This window comes from Myodes glareolus, chromosome 2 (assembly GCF_982192425.1).
Source record: "Myodes glareolus chromosome 2, mMyoGla1.1, whole genome shotgun sequence".
NCBI classification, from domain to species: Eukaryota; Metazoa; Chordata; class Mammalia; order Rodentia; family Cricetidae; genus Myodes; species Myodes glareolus.
Window position 1 is genome coordinate 133098361 of NC_142027.1, and position 17894 is coordinate 133116254.

Below are 17894 nucleotides of genomic sequence, written 5' to 3' on the forward strand. Positions count from 1 at the left end.
TCTCTTGTGAGTGTCAATACTTTATTTTGGTGTAAAGACTGGAAGCTGGAAAATACACTGTATTTAAAATTTTCTTGGTTTCCCTCACATTGTGGAACCCCCCCCTCCCGCCCCAAGCTAATCAATCTGTTCAAACTCAAATACTTAAAAATTACAGCAGCAAAACAAAAGCACAGAAAAGAAACCAGATGGAGAAGGTGCCTGGGTAAGTAGTGTCACTTGGTGTGGACAACCGAGGTGCTGAATAGGAGCTTCTGTTTCTGCTTCTTCCGTTTCTTTCCTCCTCTGTCTTCTGAAAGAAACATCAGTCTTAGCTCACACCATCACCCCACCCTGCTTCACTCACAGCTGAGCGAATGCAGGCTTTGGAATCTGACTGCCACCCCATCCCTGCCTAGCAAGCACAGGTGTCAGGTGAGCACCGAGGTTAATGTCTGCAATCACCGTCAACCAATTCAAGTTTCTACAGCCTAGGGGCTGGAGGGATGGCCCAGTGGTTAGGAGCACTTGTTGTTCTTACAGAACACACAAGACACTCGAAGCCTCAATACTGGCAGGAACGGCAGCATATGTGGCTAAGCTTGAGCCCAGTGCTGAGTGAGTTTCCCCCTTACCAGATAGGGGGTCTGAAGTAGCTGGTGTGTCCAACTTCATGAAGGCTGCTTCAATAGCTTGACTGAAGGAATTCTGGAAACTGGGCACAGGAACACGGTCAGAGTTATCACTCTCCCCATCGCTGTCCACAGGGGCAGGAGGAACCAAGCTATTATTCTCATCTAAAAAACAAAAGTTAAAATTCTAGAGCTCTTTCTTGTTGAAAGGAGTTTGTCCTAACTTGCCCTTTCCTGCCCAGCACTCACCTTTCTTTGGAGCGTTTTTGGGCCACACGTCTGCTTTTGCTTTCCCGACCCTCAGCATCTGCCAAGTGGGGACAAAAGGGAGAACATAAACGTCCGACCAATACCCTTTCCCAGCATCAACCTCCCCAGACTTTCAGCCCCTCTCTAAATGTCTTCTCTGCCATGACTAAAGAGACAGTGGTGTACCCCAAGGGACAGGCCCAAGGGACTTTTACTCCTGAGGAAATAGGCAAAGAATACTAAGGATAGCACAAAAGGTGCTTCCTCAGTTTTAAATCAGGAATACTATTTCTGATGTTCTTTCCTGTCATTCTGAAGGCACTTCAAATATACCTGAGCTGGCATTGTGGTTTATACCTGTAACTCCAGTATTTGAGTGGGCTGAGGTAGGAAAACTACCTACAATTCAAAACCAGTCAGGGCTATATGAGTTTAAGGGTTTAAGGCTAGTATGGAGCCTAGAGACCCTCACTCAAAAAAACAAACAAATTAAAAAACAAAATTTAGGGGGCTGGAGAGATGGCTCAGAGGTTAAGAGCACTGGGCTGCTCTTCCAGAGTTAAATTCCTAGCAATCACATGGTGGCTCACAACCATCTATAGTGAGATCTGGTGCTCTCTTCCGTGCAGGCAGAACACTGTATATATAATAAATGGATAAATCTTTAAAACAAAACAAAACAAAATTTAGGGTAAGTAGCATATACAATACACCTTCCAATTTATTTTTATTTTTTGGAGGTGGGTGGCGGCAGGTCTCCCTACAGAGCCCTGGCTGTCCTGTTCTGGAACTCACCGTGTAAACCAGGCTATCCTTAAACTCACAGAAATCTGCCTGACTCTGCTGGGATTAAAGGCATTTGCTATCACACCCAGCCTACCATCCAATTTAATGCAGCTACATGGATAACAGCCTCCTACTCTGTAAAAGCCCAACAGTGCTTTTTTTTAACCCTTTGTTACTTTCCAAATATCTCAATTATCACCGTTTAGATGCAGCCACAGACCAGTTTTTTCCTGTAAGTATAGTAAGTCACAACAGTCCCTCTGCCCTTAAGGAACTGTCTTCATTTTACATGGTAAGGCCAGCTCTAACTGTGGTTACTGTATGTATCTCATCTCCCAAATACACCCTGCAGCTCCTACCAGTATTTGTTCTTGTTTTTATAGCCTGGGCTGAGCTGGAACTTGTACTGGGATTATAGGCATGGGCTTCTGCACAGAGAAAACTACAGAGGATCTCTCTACCCCACTCCACCCACACCTGGCATAGGGTTCAAGCGAGCCTGCCTTAAGTTAAAGCTTGTGTCCCAAAGCGTGACACGAATATTCAGGATAAGCTGTGCTCTGCTAGCAGGTGCTGGTTTCCCTGGGTAATGTTTCTTGTTGTTGAGGGTCTTCTATACCCCAGGCTGGTCTTGAACCCTTGATCCTCCTGTCTACCTCCTAAGTGCTGGGATTTCAGGCATGCACTTAAGTAATCTTTTATCTTTTACTGTGGTGATCTTCCTAGAGTTCTATGATTTTTAAGTCTGAATATTATGGCATCTGATTCCATCTTTTTAAAAAATGGTTCGAAATGGGGTTCGAACCCAGGGCTGGACTCTTATTTTTAAAAGACAATTTGAATGCATCACCAATATTTATTCTCCAAGAAATATTTATGTGTTTAATCTTAAACTAGTCATGAGTAAACAGACAAATCCAAACTATAGGCCAGGAGTGGTGGTGCACACCTGCAATGCCAGCACTCAGAAGGCTGAGGCTTGAGAATCCAAAGTTCAAAGCCAGCCTGAGTTAGATGGCAAAACTACACAACTGGTCTGGATGTTTCAAAACCACTCATTCAAGGGGAACAAGACTATAATGGCCCAAAAGAGGCTAAAGATGCTTAAAAACTAGATGTGAGGAATCTCTGAGAGCATCCTGAACTGAGAATGAGGAAGGACACTGGAACAAGTGGGGAGAGAGAAATACCCTGGAGTATTAGACATGGTAACAACTGCATTTACTGGATGTGACATTGGTTGTTCAGAGAAAATACTATTGTCCTCAATATGCCTCTTCTGGGTATGGAATGAAATGCCACTGTGGTATCTGCAACACTCTACACAGAAAAGAGAAAGCGTCCTGGCTTAGGATCACTCAGAGACTGACCGGTAACCTGAGCTATGCTGTGAGTTACAGAATAGCCTGCGCTCCTATGTGAGACCTTTGCCAAACAAAACAAAAAACCCACAACCACAGGGGGAGAAAAAGGGGAAAAAGAAGAAAAAAAAAAAAAAAGAAGAAGAAGAAAAACCACAATTTGTGACTCCAGGTAAAATGTTTGTGATACTATTCTATCAACTTTTCAAAAGAAAGAAGAAAGAAGTAGAGTCAGTAAAACAGGTTCAACAACTTAGCTGGCTCACTAATAACCCCTCTGAGGCAGAAGGATTCAAAGTTCAAGGTCACTCTTGCTATGCTGAGCTAGTTTGAATGAGATCCCAGCTAAAGGAAGCATATAAAATAAAGGAAATGCCTATAATCCCAGTACCAAAGAGGTCATGATAGGAAAATACAAATTCAAACCTCAGTCTGGCTTACCACACCGTTTAATTCTGGCCTATGCCTCAGCACAGACTACCATTATCAAGCAGACAGTCTCCATCTTTTTCCTTTCAAAGCTGTACTCATAACCATCCTCCTCTTTACACCAATGCAGCAGCCAATGGCACGAGGCATTTACCATCCAATCTATCTTTTACTTACTTTCAACTTAGGAGTTTACCAGATGTAGCCTCATTGTGAACTGAGAAGCATCTAGACCAGTGGGTCCCAACCTTCCTAATGCTTCAACTCTTTAACACAGTTCCTCATGGTGTGGTGACCTCCAACCATAACATTATTTTTGCTGCTACTTCATAACCGTAATTTTGCTACTGTTGTGAATTATACTATAAATATCTGATCTGCAACCCCCAGGCTAAGAACTAATAATCTAGACTAAAGCATTATTATTAAAGATTGTAAGGTCTGGCTTCCTGTGACGCTGTCTACCCACCTATCTCAATTACCTGAGCACAGACAACGTGTTTACTTGTTGTCTTCCTACCTGACCACCAAGGGATGTGGTGGTGGCTAGTTACAGGGTAACCAGGATGACCTTTCCCTCTCAAGATGTAGAGGATTTAGTCCACATTATATAAATACTACTTACATCCAAGGTCCTAGAACCAGTTGAAATTAACTGATGCAGCCCCTCACTTAGGACACTGTCCACTTTCTAAGAATTTAATAATCTTAAATAATTAAAACTTGGATTCTCAATAACTAGTAAGAACTCTGTTCTTGAGAAAGTCCCCCACCACAGTGCATCTGACAAGCAATCCAACTGGTGGTTGGCTGCCCTCTCCATGCATCTGCCCTCAGCTACTTCTTGCTGCTTACACTAGGCAACAAGTTCTCACCCAGCAGGTGGCTCTCTGTCCACCTGTACTAGGCTGAGGCGCAACAATCCCTGGATGAGGTTCCCAGACAAGCAGCAGAGCTCATGTAGGCAAAAGATTTACCTGGGCAAAGGAAAGGAAGGGAGAGTCTTCTTCCAGACTCCCAACGCAGAAGGAGGGACTGCCCTGACTGGTAGTGGGTGACAAAGGGGTCAGCAGAAAGTCTGAAAGGGAATCAGAGACCTCATTACATGAGTTATGTTCCAAAGAATGAACAATAGCCTCTTAACAATAGCCATGAAAGCCAGGAATGGTGGCACATGCTTGTAACCCCACAACCCTGAAGGCTAAGGCAGGAGGGTGTTTGATGTCAGCTCCAACAATGTAGTGAGTTCCAGATCAGCCTGGCTTGAGGGCGCAACCTTATCTCAGAAAGGGAGGGAAAGAGAGAGAGAAGGAAAGATTAAGTAAGTCAGGGCTGGATAACGAAAGGTAATCCTTGATTCAAGTGGTTTTTTTTTTTAAATATTATTTATTATGTATAAGATCTTGTCTGCACATATGCCTGCAGGCCAGAAGACGGCACCAGATCTCATTACAGATGGTTGTGAGCCACCATGTGGTTGCTAGGAATTGAACTCAGGACCTCTGGAAGAGTAGTCAGTGCTCTTAACCTCTGAGCCATCTCTCCATTCAAGTGTTTTAATTCTGACATGTTCTTACACAACAAAAACACTGTACATCAACCTACACCATGAATAGACAAGGGGTTTCTTTACATCACTGCAACACTGGGATGCAGTCCTTCCCCAGAAAGTGTTACACCTTCCACACAGGCTGGCTCTCAAGCTAGGGCTGCTCCTGACTGTAATTATAGCACTTGGTAAATTGAGGCAGGTGCATCATGAGTTCAAAGTCAGTCTGGGCTACATAGCAAGCCTGTCCCAAAATATAAAAACAAAAGGCTGGCCCTCAAAGATTAGTTGTTTGCTATGGACTGGTTTTATGTGGGCAGACAACTTCAAGAAAAAAAACCCATCCAGATCCTCCTTTATGCCCGGCCACCATGACATGGAAATACTCAGGATTTAAGACACACACCAAATTAGTCTTCCTCTAAAGAGTCCTAAGTAATATTCTGTCCTTTCTCACACATCAGTCTCTCCACTGGCCCGGGACTGCTAGGCAAGTGTGCCATGTCTCTCCTAGGCTTCCACACTAACCCAACATTAGTTGACAGTTTCACTCTGAGGACCAAACTATTCTTCCTTCCCAGAATTGCAAAACAAAACCTGTCAGATGAAAACATCCTTTACCCTTCAGCTAGTGTAACCGGTGAGTCACAGCATTCTTTCATGTAGCAATTTCCTTCCCAGTTAACTGGAAAAGCACCATAGTTAGACTGTCCTCAAGAACCAAGTTCTAGCCCCAGTTCCTACCACTAAAGTTCCTGTACATTATTAGTCTCAGGATCTATGCTGGCTAGTTTTTATGTCAACTTTACACACACTAAGATCACCTAGGAAGTAGGAATCTTAACTCCATTGAGGCAATAGCTTCCTAAAATGGCCTATAGGTAAGTCTGTAGGACACTGATGGCTGATGTGGAAAGGTCCAGTGTACCACAGCAGGTGGCCCACATACGGCCCGTAAACAAGTTTTTAAATGAACCATTTCCTACTGTGCATTTAGTAATCTTATTTTTCCCCTAATTACCATCAATACTACAACAGAGACAGTAACAAACATGCTCAAACATGAAAACTAGGAGAAGAGAAAAATAAAACAAACAAACAAAAAAACAAAACCCAGAACAGACGGGTCCGAGGAAACAAACTGCTCTGAGGTTTTGAGGTCTAAGCTAGTATAACCAACAGGCAAGGGCAATAAAATAAGAATCAGTGTAACTCAGGACTAACTATCAAGTTTTTCACTTAAATGTCACATTATGCCAAGTTGGTCAAAGTTGTAAATTCAGACACTAGTTTAAGGTCTAGGGCATGGAGAGTTGGCTCAGGGGTTAAGAAGACCTGGGTTTGGCTTCCGGTAACCACATGGTGACAGATAACCATCTGTAACCCCAGTTCCAGGAGATCGGACATCCTCTTCTGACCTTTAGGGGCACCAGGCATGGCACATGGAAAACACACACACACACACACGCACGCACTTAAAAATTAAATCAAATTAAAGCTCTAGCCAGTAGCAGAATTCACTAAATATCAACTCTTTACCTGCATGAGAACCTGGACTTCTGCTAAGAGGAGAAAGGGAGAGGGCCCCATGGCCCTCTGTGCTGGTGGGACCCAAAGCAGAATCAGAGGAGCAGGTATAGGAATTGAAGGCAGGAAACTGCTGAAGGTTCTCTAGGGGAATGTGGACTTCAGGATCTGCAAAGCAAGGGTTAAATAAGTCCATTACACAACTGTTTGGAATTTTTCTAGAGAGGGGCAATCTGGAGGGCCTAAAGGATGCAAACAATTATGAATCTATATCTTTGCTTTCATACAATAATCCATGCTATGTGTAATCCAGCATAAGGAGGCTGAAACAGTAAGAGCAAATTTAAGGCCATCCTAGGCTATATAAAAAAGAACCTTACCCCCACTTCCTCAAAGAGAAGACTAGCTATGGTGCAAGCCTATACAGCTTCAGCCCTCAAGAGACAGCTCAAGGTCAGTCAGGTCTACACAGTAAGTAGGTTCAGGCTAAACAATGAGCTGTTATTTCAAAAACAAAACACAACAAAAAACTTTAAATGAAATAAGAAAGAAGAGAAAAAAGACAATAAAACTTTTTTTTGGAGACATTTGTTTTCTTAAGGTTTAGGGTGTGTACTTGCTACAAGGTACTAAAAGCCCAAGCATACACTCACTCCACTCTACCAAGCTAACTTTTATTTGCCATACTGGATGGAACTGAGAGAGCTTAATCCTTTCCCCAGTCCTCAGCTTGTCTGCCCACCCCCCCTTTTCTCTGAGGCAGGTCTTCTCTGTGTAACAGTCCTGCCTGTCCTGGAACTGACTCTGTAGACCAGGCTAGCCTCGAACTCATAGAAACCCACCTGCCTCTACCTCCTGAGTACTGGGATTAAAGGCATTTGCCACCACACCCAGCGTTTTCTTTTTACTTTATCTCTGCATCTAAGTTTTCAGTCTAAGTCACCAGACCCAGCTCTAGAGCTTGTTTTCTAGTGGATAACTAGGCCCTCAAGTCACATTAATCCCCTGGATTTAGTGACTTATTCTAGAGTCAAATCAGAAGACTGCATCCTGATCAACAGAGCTCTCACGCCCAAATCCTGCACATTTTCCACAGGTCTCACAGTGAGCATTGCCTTTCAACTGTCATGTCTAAGCCCCAGCACTCTGAACAGCACTCCAATTCCCTACCATGGAATGGTCTAAGAAAACAAATGGCAGAGCATAAGCAAGCAGCCTGGCTTCTGCAAGGAGCCGCACAGACTCACACACAGCAAAGCTAAGCAAACACAAGAGCTCTTGAACTTACACCTGCCCTGTCTCTTGTTCTCCTCCATTTCAATTCTGCGCTCTCGGCGACGCTCCTCTCGAGCCTTCTTTTGGCGCTGACGCTTTCTTTTCTCAATGTCATCTGTGGGTTGGTCAAGTTGTAAGAAAGCCAGATCACCCATCATTAACTCTTCCTAGATGACTGGGTCATCTGGCCTAGATGAATGCATCTTGTTTCAGGATATAGCTTAAGCCCCTCCTCCCATGCTAGGTTCCCAGTACAAAGAGAAGCAAAACAGTTCTTTCTCACCTGAGAACATCTCGAGAGTTTCCTTAGAGACCACAGGAGGCTGCAGAGCCAGTTCACAGATGCTGAACTCACAGGTGAGTGGCAAGTGAGAGAGATACCTATGGCGCTGTCGAACATCCTACATTGGAAACAGAACCAATGCTCAACAGCTCTTAAGAGCAAAGGATCCCAACCCAGCATCCCAACAGTATACACACTCAGTGCTGTGACTCAGAAGAAGAATGCTACTATTACTGCTCTTTTGAAAGGCAGATACTATGGGCAACCTACAGGGGGCGGGGATGATAGAGAGAAGACTGAGTGGTTAAGAGCACTGGTTGCTCTTCCAGAGGTCCTGAGTTCAATTCCCAGCACCCACACGGTGGCTCATAACCATCTGTAATGGAATTTGGTGCCCTCTTCTGGCCTGCAGAGCACTCATGCCTCCCACGCGCGCAAAGAAAAAAAAGAACATTCATCAATTCATCAGACTCAGGGTTCCTTGGATTGAGCTATAAGTGAGTAAATTGAGCCTGGTAACAAACTGATCTAAAGCTGGCCATTGTTTCTGTCTAGGGTCCACTATCAGAGAGCAAATAGGAAAAAGCAAAGTGTACGGTACTCAATGATAATGAAACAAAAAACAGCCTGGAACTGAAAACCACTGATAGAGTCAATGACAATGGAAAGGAGGAAGGGTAAAGCAAGACCTACTGAGTGGAACACAAAACCAAGGCCTGTTCACTTAAGTTTCTATTCTTTTTCTGCATTTATTTCATGCAAAGTTGATGGCACCCAAGTTTGTTTGTTTGTTTGTTTGCTTGTTTTTTGAGACAGGGTTTCTCTGTAGCTTTGGAGCCTGTCCTGGAACTAGCACTTGTAGACCAGGCTGGCCTTGAACTCACAGAGATCCACCTGCCTCTGCCTCCCAAGCGCTGGAATTATAGGCATGGGCCATCACTGCCTGTCACCCAAGGATCTTTTATTTTATGTCTACAATTCTATAATCAACACAGGAATATTTACTGAATGACAAAAAATTCACATATGTAAACCAAATCGTAATTCAAAGGTACCTTTCAAAACTAAAAACACACTCCTGTCTGTGTGACCAAGCATAAAACATTGAAGGACTTTGGGGTTTTGAACAATTCTCTCAACTGTAAAAGGAGAGAAAAGGCGAGGGTGTGGTGGTGCACACTTGGCCAGCCTGGTCTACACAGCAAGGTCTAAAATAGCCAGAGAGCTGCATAACAAGATCTTGCCTCAAAAATTAAATAAAAATCAATTTAAGCTGGGCGGTGGTGGCTCACGCCTTTAATCCAAGCACTCAGGAGGCAGAGGCAGGTGGATCTCTGAGTTTGAGACCAACGTAGTCTACAAGGGCTAGTTCCAGGACATGCTCCAAAGCTACAAAGAAACCCTGTCTTGAAAAACAAAAACAAAAAATCAATTTAAAGGGGGGTGGGTGGACAAGAACAAATGCATATGGAATGAAAAAGAAGATACCAATACTCCAATCGCAGAAAATGATCCTGAGAAGCAGGGCAGTACATCTGACACAATCTTAAAAAAACATCTAACATTTAACACAATTCGCTGCACCATCACTAACAAAGAGATGTAAATCAGGTCGCAGGACAGAGCTGTAGCTCAGTGACAGAATGCGCCAGCACACACACACACACTGAGTTGTTACCCAGGACTACAATAAGCTTAAACAAACAAACAAAAAACAATTAAAACAAACCATAGCACTTCTGCGATAGAGGTAGGAGGGACAGAAGTTCAGATATCTTAGATAGAGCCTAGGCTTCATGAGACACCCTCTCAAACTAGAAACAGTCAAGTGTGGTGGCACACACCTTTAAACCCAGCACTTGGTAGACAGAGGCAGGTGAATTTGAGCATAAGGCCAGTCTGTTCTAAATAGCAAGTTTCAGGACAGCCAGAGATATAGAAGAGAGACCCTGCCCCAAAAATAAATAAACAAATAAACCACACCAAACTTATTAAGGGCCCCAAAGGTCTGTAGTCTTACTCTAGTTAGGCCTACCCCAAAGAGATTAGGCTAATGTCACATCCTGCTATTCCCCTCTACAGAAAGCCTTACCTCAGACATGGAATACCCAGCAATCTCTACCACCGTCGCGGAGATCTTCTCTGGGCTTTGCTCCAGGCTGCCATACTCCCGCACAAGGCAGCGCACATTGACAGGGTGCAGGAACATGTGTTGTCCATCCTCCGCTAAAGACAAGAGCTCTATCACACAAGCCCAGGCCAGCCTTCAGCAGGGACCTCTCCCAGCTAGGCCTGCCTACTTGCTGCTGGAAAGCAGTCAGTCAACCCCCAAGACCTGGTAAAGACGCCTCCCCCTGTTCAGAGTGCCAGGTCATCCCTTTCAAATACCTCTTAAGGAAACCCAGCCCTCCTCCTGGGGTCCTCACCTTGGTAGAAGTAGTAACAAGGAGAGCTGCTCAGCTGGGTGAAGCCTGGTGTAGTGATGGGTTCCTCCTGGCTTGACTCAGTACAAATGGTCCCCTCCCCAAGATTGTCATCTGCTACCTCTGACTCCTCACAGGCTTCTGGCAACCCCTCAGGTTCTGGCTCAGACACTGCTTCCTCTTCTTCTACCAAAGGGAGAGCAAGAGGACGAGGGGAATCCAGAGAACAAACTTCTGCAGTTTCTTCATCGAAAGCAGACAGATATTCTAGCACACCCTGCTGGAACAAACCGTAGGTCAACAGAAAGTACTATGCCTGTTCCATGAAATGATGTGGTTAAAGATAGGCCTAGGATCCCTGGATGCTCATCTGAGCGCTCATGGACATCCCCATCCCTGGAAAAAGCTGACAGACCTGGTCACAAGGACACAGCCAACAGTCACCATCTCTTCCTCACACTAGCCCCACAGCTCACAGCAGTCTTAAGAACAGCCACTCAGTTCTAACAGGCACACTAACCTTCCTGGGTTGGAAAACAGACTCCTTTGCCAGGGGAGCCATCAGCACCAGTTGTTCCAGAGCAGCCACAACACCAGTGACCTCCCCTCTGCCTCCAGCTACTCCAGACAGAGCCTCTTCCCGAATCTAAGAACACCAGAGAAAAGACCAGAAACATATTCATTTTGAAGGCCAAGTAAGTGAGTGATTCCCACGGCTCAAGTTTAAGAATCCCTGTTTTAGAGGATACAGGAGCTACTGAATTCTTTCTTTGGCTAATTCAACTTACTCCAAATCTTAACAAGTGTTGCCAAGACCTGGCAGGCAAACCATAATACACTCTCCACAGTGTCTCCCAAAACACCTTCATAGCTCTAAGTATTTTCCTAGACAAGGAAAAAACTAACTTGCTTATTAACTGAGAATACAGCTCAAAAAGACAGTGAGTCACAAAATCATTCTGAACAGTTACTTTTAAAAGAGTCTGAAAGCTCTCAAAGTCAATCCTTCTTTCCTCTTACCACTTAAATAACGTTTTCAGTCTCCTGGATCTGCGGGAACTTGGTTTTCCATTCCCAATGTACTTACCTTAACCTCCTGGATAGCAGCCTCGATAAAGCAGGACTCAGGAGTGTGCTTCTCCTCTGCAAGCTGCTGCTCCAGCGCTACTTTCTCTTCCAGAACTACTCGGTGCAGCACCTGCTCCTTAGAGGCCAGCAGCAACTTGGAGTACTGGCTGTGCTGTTCATCTGCAAGAAAGGCAATGGCCAAAAACACAGCTCTCAGAGAGGTGCTGTGACTGAATAGAAACTGTCTCACACATACTTTTTCTGACCTAGAAAAAAAAAATGAGACTAAGTATAACTTCCTGAAAACATTAACAATAATCCTGAACTAAGTTAATTCAAGAAGTCTAAGAAACCAGAAAAAAGGGCTGGGGAGATGGCTCAGCGGTTAAGAGCACTGGCTGCTCTTCCAGAAGACCCGGGTTCAATTCCCAGTACCCACATGGCAGCTCACAACTGTCTGTAACTCCAAGATCTGACACCCTCACACAGACATAAATGCAGGTAAAACACCAATATATATAAGAATAAATAATTTAAAAAAAATCAGTCTAATATCTACTAATTAGAACATTAAGTCTAACCATAAGGAAATGTTTAGAAAGATGTTTTCTAAGAATGAAGCACTAGTGATATGAACAAGCATTGTATCGTCCACCTACTGTATAAGGGCTGGAGACAGCTCAGCAGTTAAAAGCATTTAAATTATTTTAAAAATAAAACACAATCTCTGTGTTTGAGGACAGCCTGTTTTACACAGTTACTTCCAGGACAGCTGGAGCTACATAATGAGATCCTGTCTTGAAAAAGCAAAATCCTAGAGCCACACAATACAACACAACAGTTGTCAAACTAGCATAGTTAATCCCAATCTCAAAAGAATGAGTGAACTGAAGAAGCCTAACATTTTGGGGGTATATTTAGGAAAAAGACTCATGGATGACTTATTTCCTTACTTCCCCAATACTTTGGGGTTTTTTTTGTTTGTTTGTTTGTTTTTTTTTGAGACAGTGTCCCATGAAGCTCAGTGTGGCTCCAACTTGCTATGTAGCCAAGGGTGATCTTGAACAAGTTTTGGTCCTTCAGTCTCAGCCTCCTAAGTGCTAGGATTACAAGTGTGCATCACTCTGGCTAGCTCTTCCCTTGTATTTCTGCTCTGTCAGTGCCGGGAGTTGAACCTACAGACTTGTGCATGCTAGGCAACCACACTGCCCTTGTGCTACATCCCGTTTAGGGACAGGTTCTTATTATATGGCTAAAATTGGTTTAGCCAAAGGATGGATTTTTATTGATGCTGTTGTTTTTGAAACAGGATTTCTCTGTCTAGCCCTGTCTGTCCTAAAACTCACTCTGTAGGCCAGAATGGCCTTGAACTTAGAGATCCTCCTGCCTCTGCCACCTGAGTGCTGGGATAAAAGGTGTACACTCTCTAAATGACTCATGCTCACCTCCTAGATGAATAGGCTGGTCTACATTCATCCACTTGGATTTAGGCAAGGCCACCAACACTCCTTTCTCTCTCTTCATCAGCTGCATTGTAATGGTATCACCCACAGCATACTGGCGTGACTCTGTGGCAACAACACTGAGACAAAGACGTTTAGCAGAGTAAGATGAAGCAGAGTAAGAAGGCAGCAGGCTAGGGTCTAATGACTCTCAGTCTTACCTCTTGAGATCCTTCTTATGCACAGAACTGTAGCAGATGGGACATTTACTCCAGGCTTTCTCACTGAGTGAAAGATAGTGCAGGATGCATGCCCAGCAGAAAATGTGTCCACAGCGGGTTATCTTGGCTGCAGTAGGTGGATAGAGGCATATTGGGCAAGATGGCACTTCATGGCTACAGATGCGCTGAAACACAATGACAGCGTAACATCACTGCTTTCAGAACTGACTATGGAGAGGCTGAGAAAGTCAGAAGCCTCTCCTCTCGTTCTCTTATATCTCACCACTTCTTTACAAGACTGTTTAACAGAAAAGTCAGCTGGAGAGCCAGCTCTGCAATCAGAGCACTTGCTGCTTGTGTGGTCTGAATGAGAATGGCCTCCATGCCATTCCCAGTTAGCCCTGTCTCAGCTTGCTGGTTGTCGTTTCAACATGTAAATTCTCAGCTAATGCTCTAGCACCATGCCCGCTGCCACATTCCCCTCCAGGATAGTCATGGATGTACCCTCTGAAACTGTAAGCAAGTGCTCAATTAAACAATTTCTTCTATACCTCTGTAACTCCAGTTCCAGGAGATCTAATGCCCCTTTCTGGCCTATACAAGTACCAAGGCTGTACACGGTGTACTTACAAATACATAGGCTCCAGGCAGTGGTGGCACACGCCTATAGTCCCGGCACTGGGGAGGCAGAGGCAGATGAATCTCTGTGAGTTCGAGGCCAGCCTGGTCTACAAGAGCTAGTTCCAGGACAGGCTCCAAAGCTACAGAGAAACGCTGTCTCAAAAAAGAAAAAAAGAATAAATAAAACCTGTTTAATAGTACAAGTGTAAGGATGCACAACACACTTTAAACAAATTAAGAAAGCCACAATCATGGGCTAATCAAATAGGACAGTTAACCAGACACTTGGAGGGTCTATATTACAGGGAAAATGACATAAATTACATCATTCCATTTACTTTTTTAGTTTTTCAAGACAGGGTTTCCTGTCTCTACTTCCAAGTGCTGGAATTAAAGGTGTGCAACACCACTGCCCGGCTACAATAATTTATTTTTATTTATGAGCAGTGACTAGTGTTTTGCCTGCATATATGTCTGTGTAAAGAAGTCAGATCCCCTGGAACTGGAGTTACAGACAGTTGTAAGCTGCCATATGGGTGTTGGGAATTGAACCCTGGTCCTTTGGAGGACAGCCACTGCTATCAATCACTAAGCCACCTCTCTACCCCTGGCTACAATTTTTAAATATATATTTAGCAGAGGCATAAAAGTTCACATTTAATTTACTGATCAACTTCCAATAGAGTAGTGAAGACCTTCACTTTACATGTGTCTGTTTTTTAACCAATGTATATAAAATGTTTTTTCTTCTAAGACATTCTATGTCATTCTTAGATGATTGTATAAATTTTTAAAGTAACAGGAGTCCAAATTTGTCAGAATAACATACATAAAAAGTAATAGCACTTATTATTTTAAAGTAACTAGATCATATACCATTAGGATCATCAAGGAGACACAAGTTCATAACCTCACTAGAAAAAAAAAATGCAGGCGTGGCTTTGCAGAAAATGCAACCACCTGATAATCTGATACTACTTACAACAAGGGGCTGCCAGTAAAGAAAAGTCTGTGTAGCTGAGCTCAGCCTGGGTAGGAAGGTAACGAGAGCTCCTCTAACAGATTCCTGGTTACGACTTCCTCGGTGAGTGACTGATAGAAAGGAATGCTTACGTGCCCTTGGAGCAGAGCCTTCCATATCCCAAGTCCACTTGGTAACAAAATAAACTCCAAGAGGAACAAGAAACTGACCTCAGGAAAATAATGTGCCATAAGGCTAGTCAAAAAATGGTATCCAAGCTAGACGGTGGTGGTGCACACCTTTAATCCCAGCACTTGGGAGGCAGAGGCAGGCGGATCTCTGAGTTTGAGGCCAGCCTGGTCTACAGAGTGAGTTCTAGGATAGCTAGGGCTTAGGGCAACACAGAGAAACCCTGCCTCAAAAAAAAATCAAAAAAAAAAAAAAAAAAAGATATCCAAAGTTTAACACTGCTTGCTAACAGCTTTTTTTTACTTCCCCCGCTGATGATTGCAAACTTGGTGAAGCTGCTCTACTCACCACTTGTTCCACAAAGTCCCAGTTGACTAAGGTGTCAGGGTCAGCAAAATGAGCTGTGTAGTCCTGGTCTTCAGACACCACAAACTGGCAGCTAAAAAGAACAGGAAAGGCAGAGGGTACGGAGACTGTCAGAATCACCAGGGCCTCAGCAGAAACTCATCGCCTCTCAGAGGCCATCATGATGCTGGTCAAGGGCAGCTGAGGCTGCCAGGCTGTGGCAGCATGACCCTGGACATTAGCCACAGCTCTGAGCCTTGGCTCCATGAGGAGTCTAGACTCAGTGGGCAGATGCCCAAATCCATCAACTATTTCTTCTGCTTCCAAGTCCAGCCAAGTTCCCTGCTGTTCTCCCTTGAACTAAAATTAGCTCAGACTGAGACTTCCTCCCTCAACCCTTGGACCCTATGAATACAGCTCATCTTCCAGGCAGTAGAAAGCTATTCTCAATCATTTGAGAGCAGTCTGCATTTAAGTACACAATGATGCTTCAGTTTATATCCAAGAGCCAATCTTCTATCTAATGACTCACAAAAGCGGAAGGGAGGGTTAGGGGCAGCTTTCCTGCCTACTCCATCTTTATCAGTTCCTAGCAATGAGCTTTCCTAGAACTTCCTAGAACGTAACAGTTGGCCTCCACATGTGCACAAGAAACACACACACACACACACACACACATATATATGCTGGAGAGATGTCACTTTAAGAGAAAATACTGCTCTTGCAGAGAACCTGAGTTCAGTTCCTAGCACTCATGTCAGGAGGCTCAAAGCTGTCTATAACTCCAGTTCTGGGGGAACTGAAAGCCTGTTCCATTTTGAACATCATCATTCATGTGCACACACAGTTTAAAATAAAATCTCTGGAAAAACAGGGTGCATACTTTTTTTGTTTGCTTATGTTTATTTAATAAAAATAAAGGTTAACATAAATGTGTGTATAGGTGTTTTGCTAGCCTGTGCCTGTGCACCAGCTGAATGTAGTGCCCTCAGGGCCAAAAGAATGCCCTGGAACAAGTTACAGATGGCTGTGAGCTGCTATATGGGTGCTGGGAAAAGAACCTGGGTCCCCCCCTTTTGATAACAGCGAATGCCTTTAATCCTAGCACTTGGGAGGCAGAGGCAAGTTTAAGGCCAATCAGGGTTATACAGAAAAACCCTGTGTCAAAAAATTAAACAACAACACAGGAGTCTGGGTCCTCTAGAACAGAAGCTAGTACTCTTAACCTTGGAGCCACCTCTTCGGCCCCCAGAGTGCTAACTCTGTGCAACCATTTGATCAAAACTGCCTGATAACTACAGTTAAAACCTTGAGAGAAAAAGCCAAGGCATGTTTCCCACTCACAATGGTGGCCCCAGCTAGAATCCACAGCCTAAGAAACATTGTATGAACGGCATAAGGGAAAGAACCACAGCACTCAAAGTCAAGTGTGTCCTGCAAAGCAGAGGGTCTGTCCAATTAGAACTGAGGAAACACGTGCTAAACCACACTGGCCTGTCCAGGAGAGCTCACCGTGGAAGATCTTTGCTTGTACCTTAGTTCTTCCTCTACTAAGCTAAGAACACAAACACTTAAGTCAAAAAACTGTTCTTCTATGGTCCCCACCCTCCCTGGACCCATGATTTCTTCCCAGTCCACTGCACAGCAAGGCTCAGACCACACACCATTCCTAGTCCCAGAAGTAACACCAAGCACTATGTTCTCTAAGTACTGAGAACATTCACTCAGAAAACATGACAGGAAAAAAAAAGACAACATCAATTTCTTTTCTATTTTTTCCCCGTAATTGTTTAGAGAAGTTTCCTTCAAAGAGTTCAACCATCTAAGTAGGTTTAATTTCATTTTTGCCCTAGGAGTGGAAATACTCACTTGGCCTGTAAAAAAAGTTCCTTGTTAAAAGGCTTATGTCCCCACTTGTTTCTTTTTCCCCAGCTGCCATGTCCACTGCCTTCAAAGTGACCTGCCTGGCCACGGGGTTCAAAGGTGAAATTCAACAAGTGGTTCAGGTTGATCTTCTTAGGGCCAGAGAACTGGGCAGGGCTAAACTCTGCCCGTTGAGCCTCTGCTACCTAGAAAGAATGACAATATTTTAGATTGAAAGAATTGATTTACCAACTGATAGCAGAAATCAGCACAATCCTGCTTCCACATGGCTGAAAACAGTAGAACACTGGTTTAAATGCTTGCCTAAGATATGTATGGAAGTGAAAAGAGGAAAAAGCCTTTAGTATGATTTGGGAGCTGATTGGTGGTCCCAAAAGAAAAAGCTTGGTATAGCTTGTCTTTCCACCTTGCTAACTTGACAACTAGAAAATCATGCTGCTGAAGCTGGGGACACAGTTCAGTGGTAAAACACTGACTAGTATGTACAAGGCCCTGGATTTAATTACTAGATCTGCTAAAGAAAATAATTCCCCAGGTATGGTGATACGTGCTTTTAATACCACTACATGTATAGGTGGATCTCAGTTCAAAGGCCAGCTCCTGGTCTACAAATCTCTAGGCCAGCCAAAGCTATAGAATGAGACCGTTTAAAAAAATAGTACTTGTTTCT

The 17894-nt window shown here is 43.9% G+C and overlaps 1 protein-coding gene across 4 annotated transcripts in view; it reads right to left on the bottom strand.

The window, feature by feature from the left end:
- Rnf10 (ring finger protein 10) overlaps nucleotides 1-17894 on the bottom strand; it is a 37233-nt gene continuing 19339 nt past the window's right edge. The window contains exons 3-17 of one of the 4 annotated variants that reach the window (XM_048449421.3): nucleotides 17210-17409; nucleotides 15344-15434; nucleotides 13225-13409; nucleotides 13007-13143; nucleotides 11581-11741; nucleotides 11014-11139; nucleotides 10497-10773; nucleotides 10163-10296; nucleotides 8071-8188; nucleotides 7801-7902; nucleotides 6525-6680; nucleotides 4414-4514; nucleotides 861-918; nucleotides 615-776; nucleotides 1-289 (exon numbers count right to left, since the gene is read on the bottom strand). In XM_048449421.3, the coding sequence (XP_048305378.3) occupies nucleotides 216-289; nucleotides 615-776; nucleotides 861-918; nucleotides 4414-4514; nucleotides 6525-6680; nucleotides 7801-7902; nucleotides 8071-8188; nucleotides 10163-10296; nucleotides 10497-10773; nucleotides 11014-11139; nucleotides 11581-11741; nucleotides 13007-13143; nucleotides 13225-13409; nucleotides 15344-15434; nucleotides 17210-17409 (2082 nt within the window). In that variant the 3' untranslated portion in view covers nucleotides 1-215. Of the gene's footprint in view, nucleotides 293-614; nucleotides 777-860; nucleotides 919-4413; nucleotides 4515-6524; nucleotides 6681-7800; nucleotides 7903-8070; nucleotides 8189-10162; nucleotides 10297-10496; nucleotides 10774-11013; nucleotides 11140-11580; nucleotides 11742-13006; nucleotides 13144-13224; nucleotides 13410-15343; nucleotides 15435-17209; nucleotides 17410-17894 lie in introns of all 4 variants that reach the window. The other 3 variants (XM_048449428.3, XM_048449405.3, XM_048449415.3) reach the window with 3 other exon arrangements.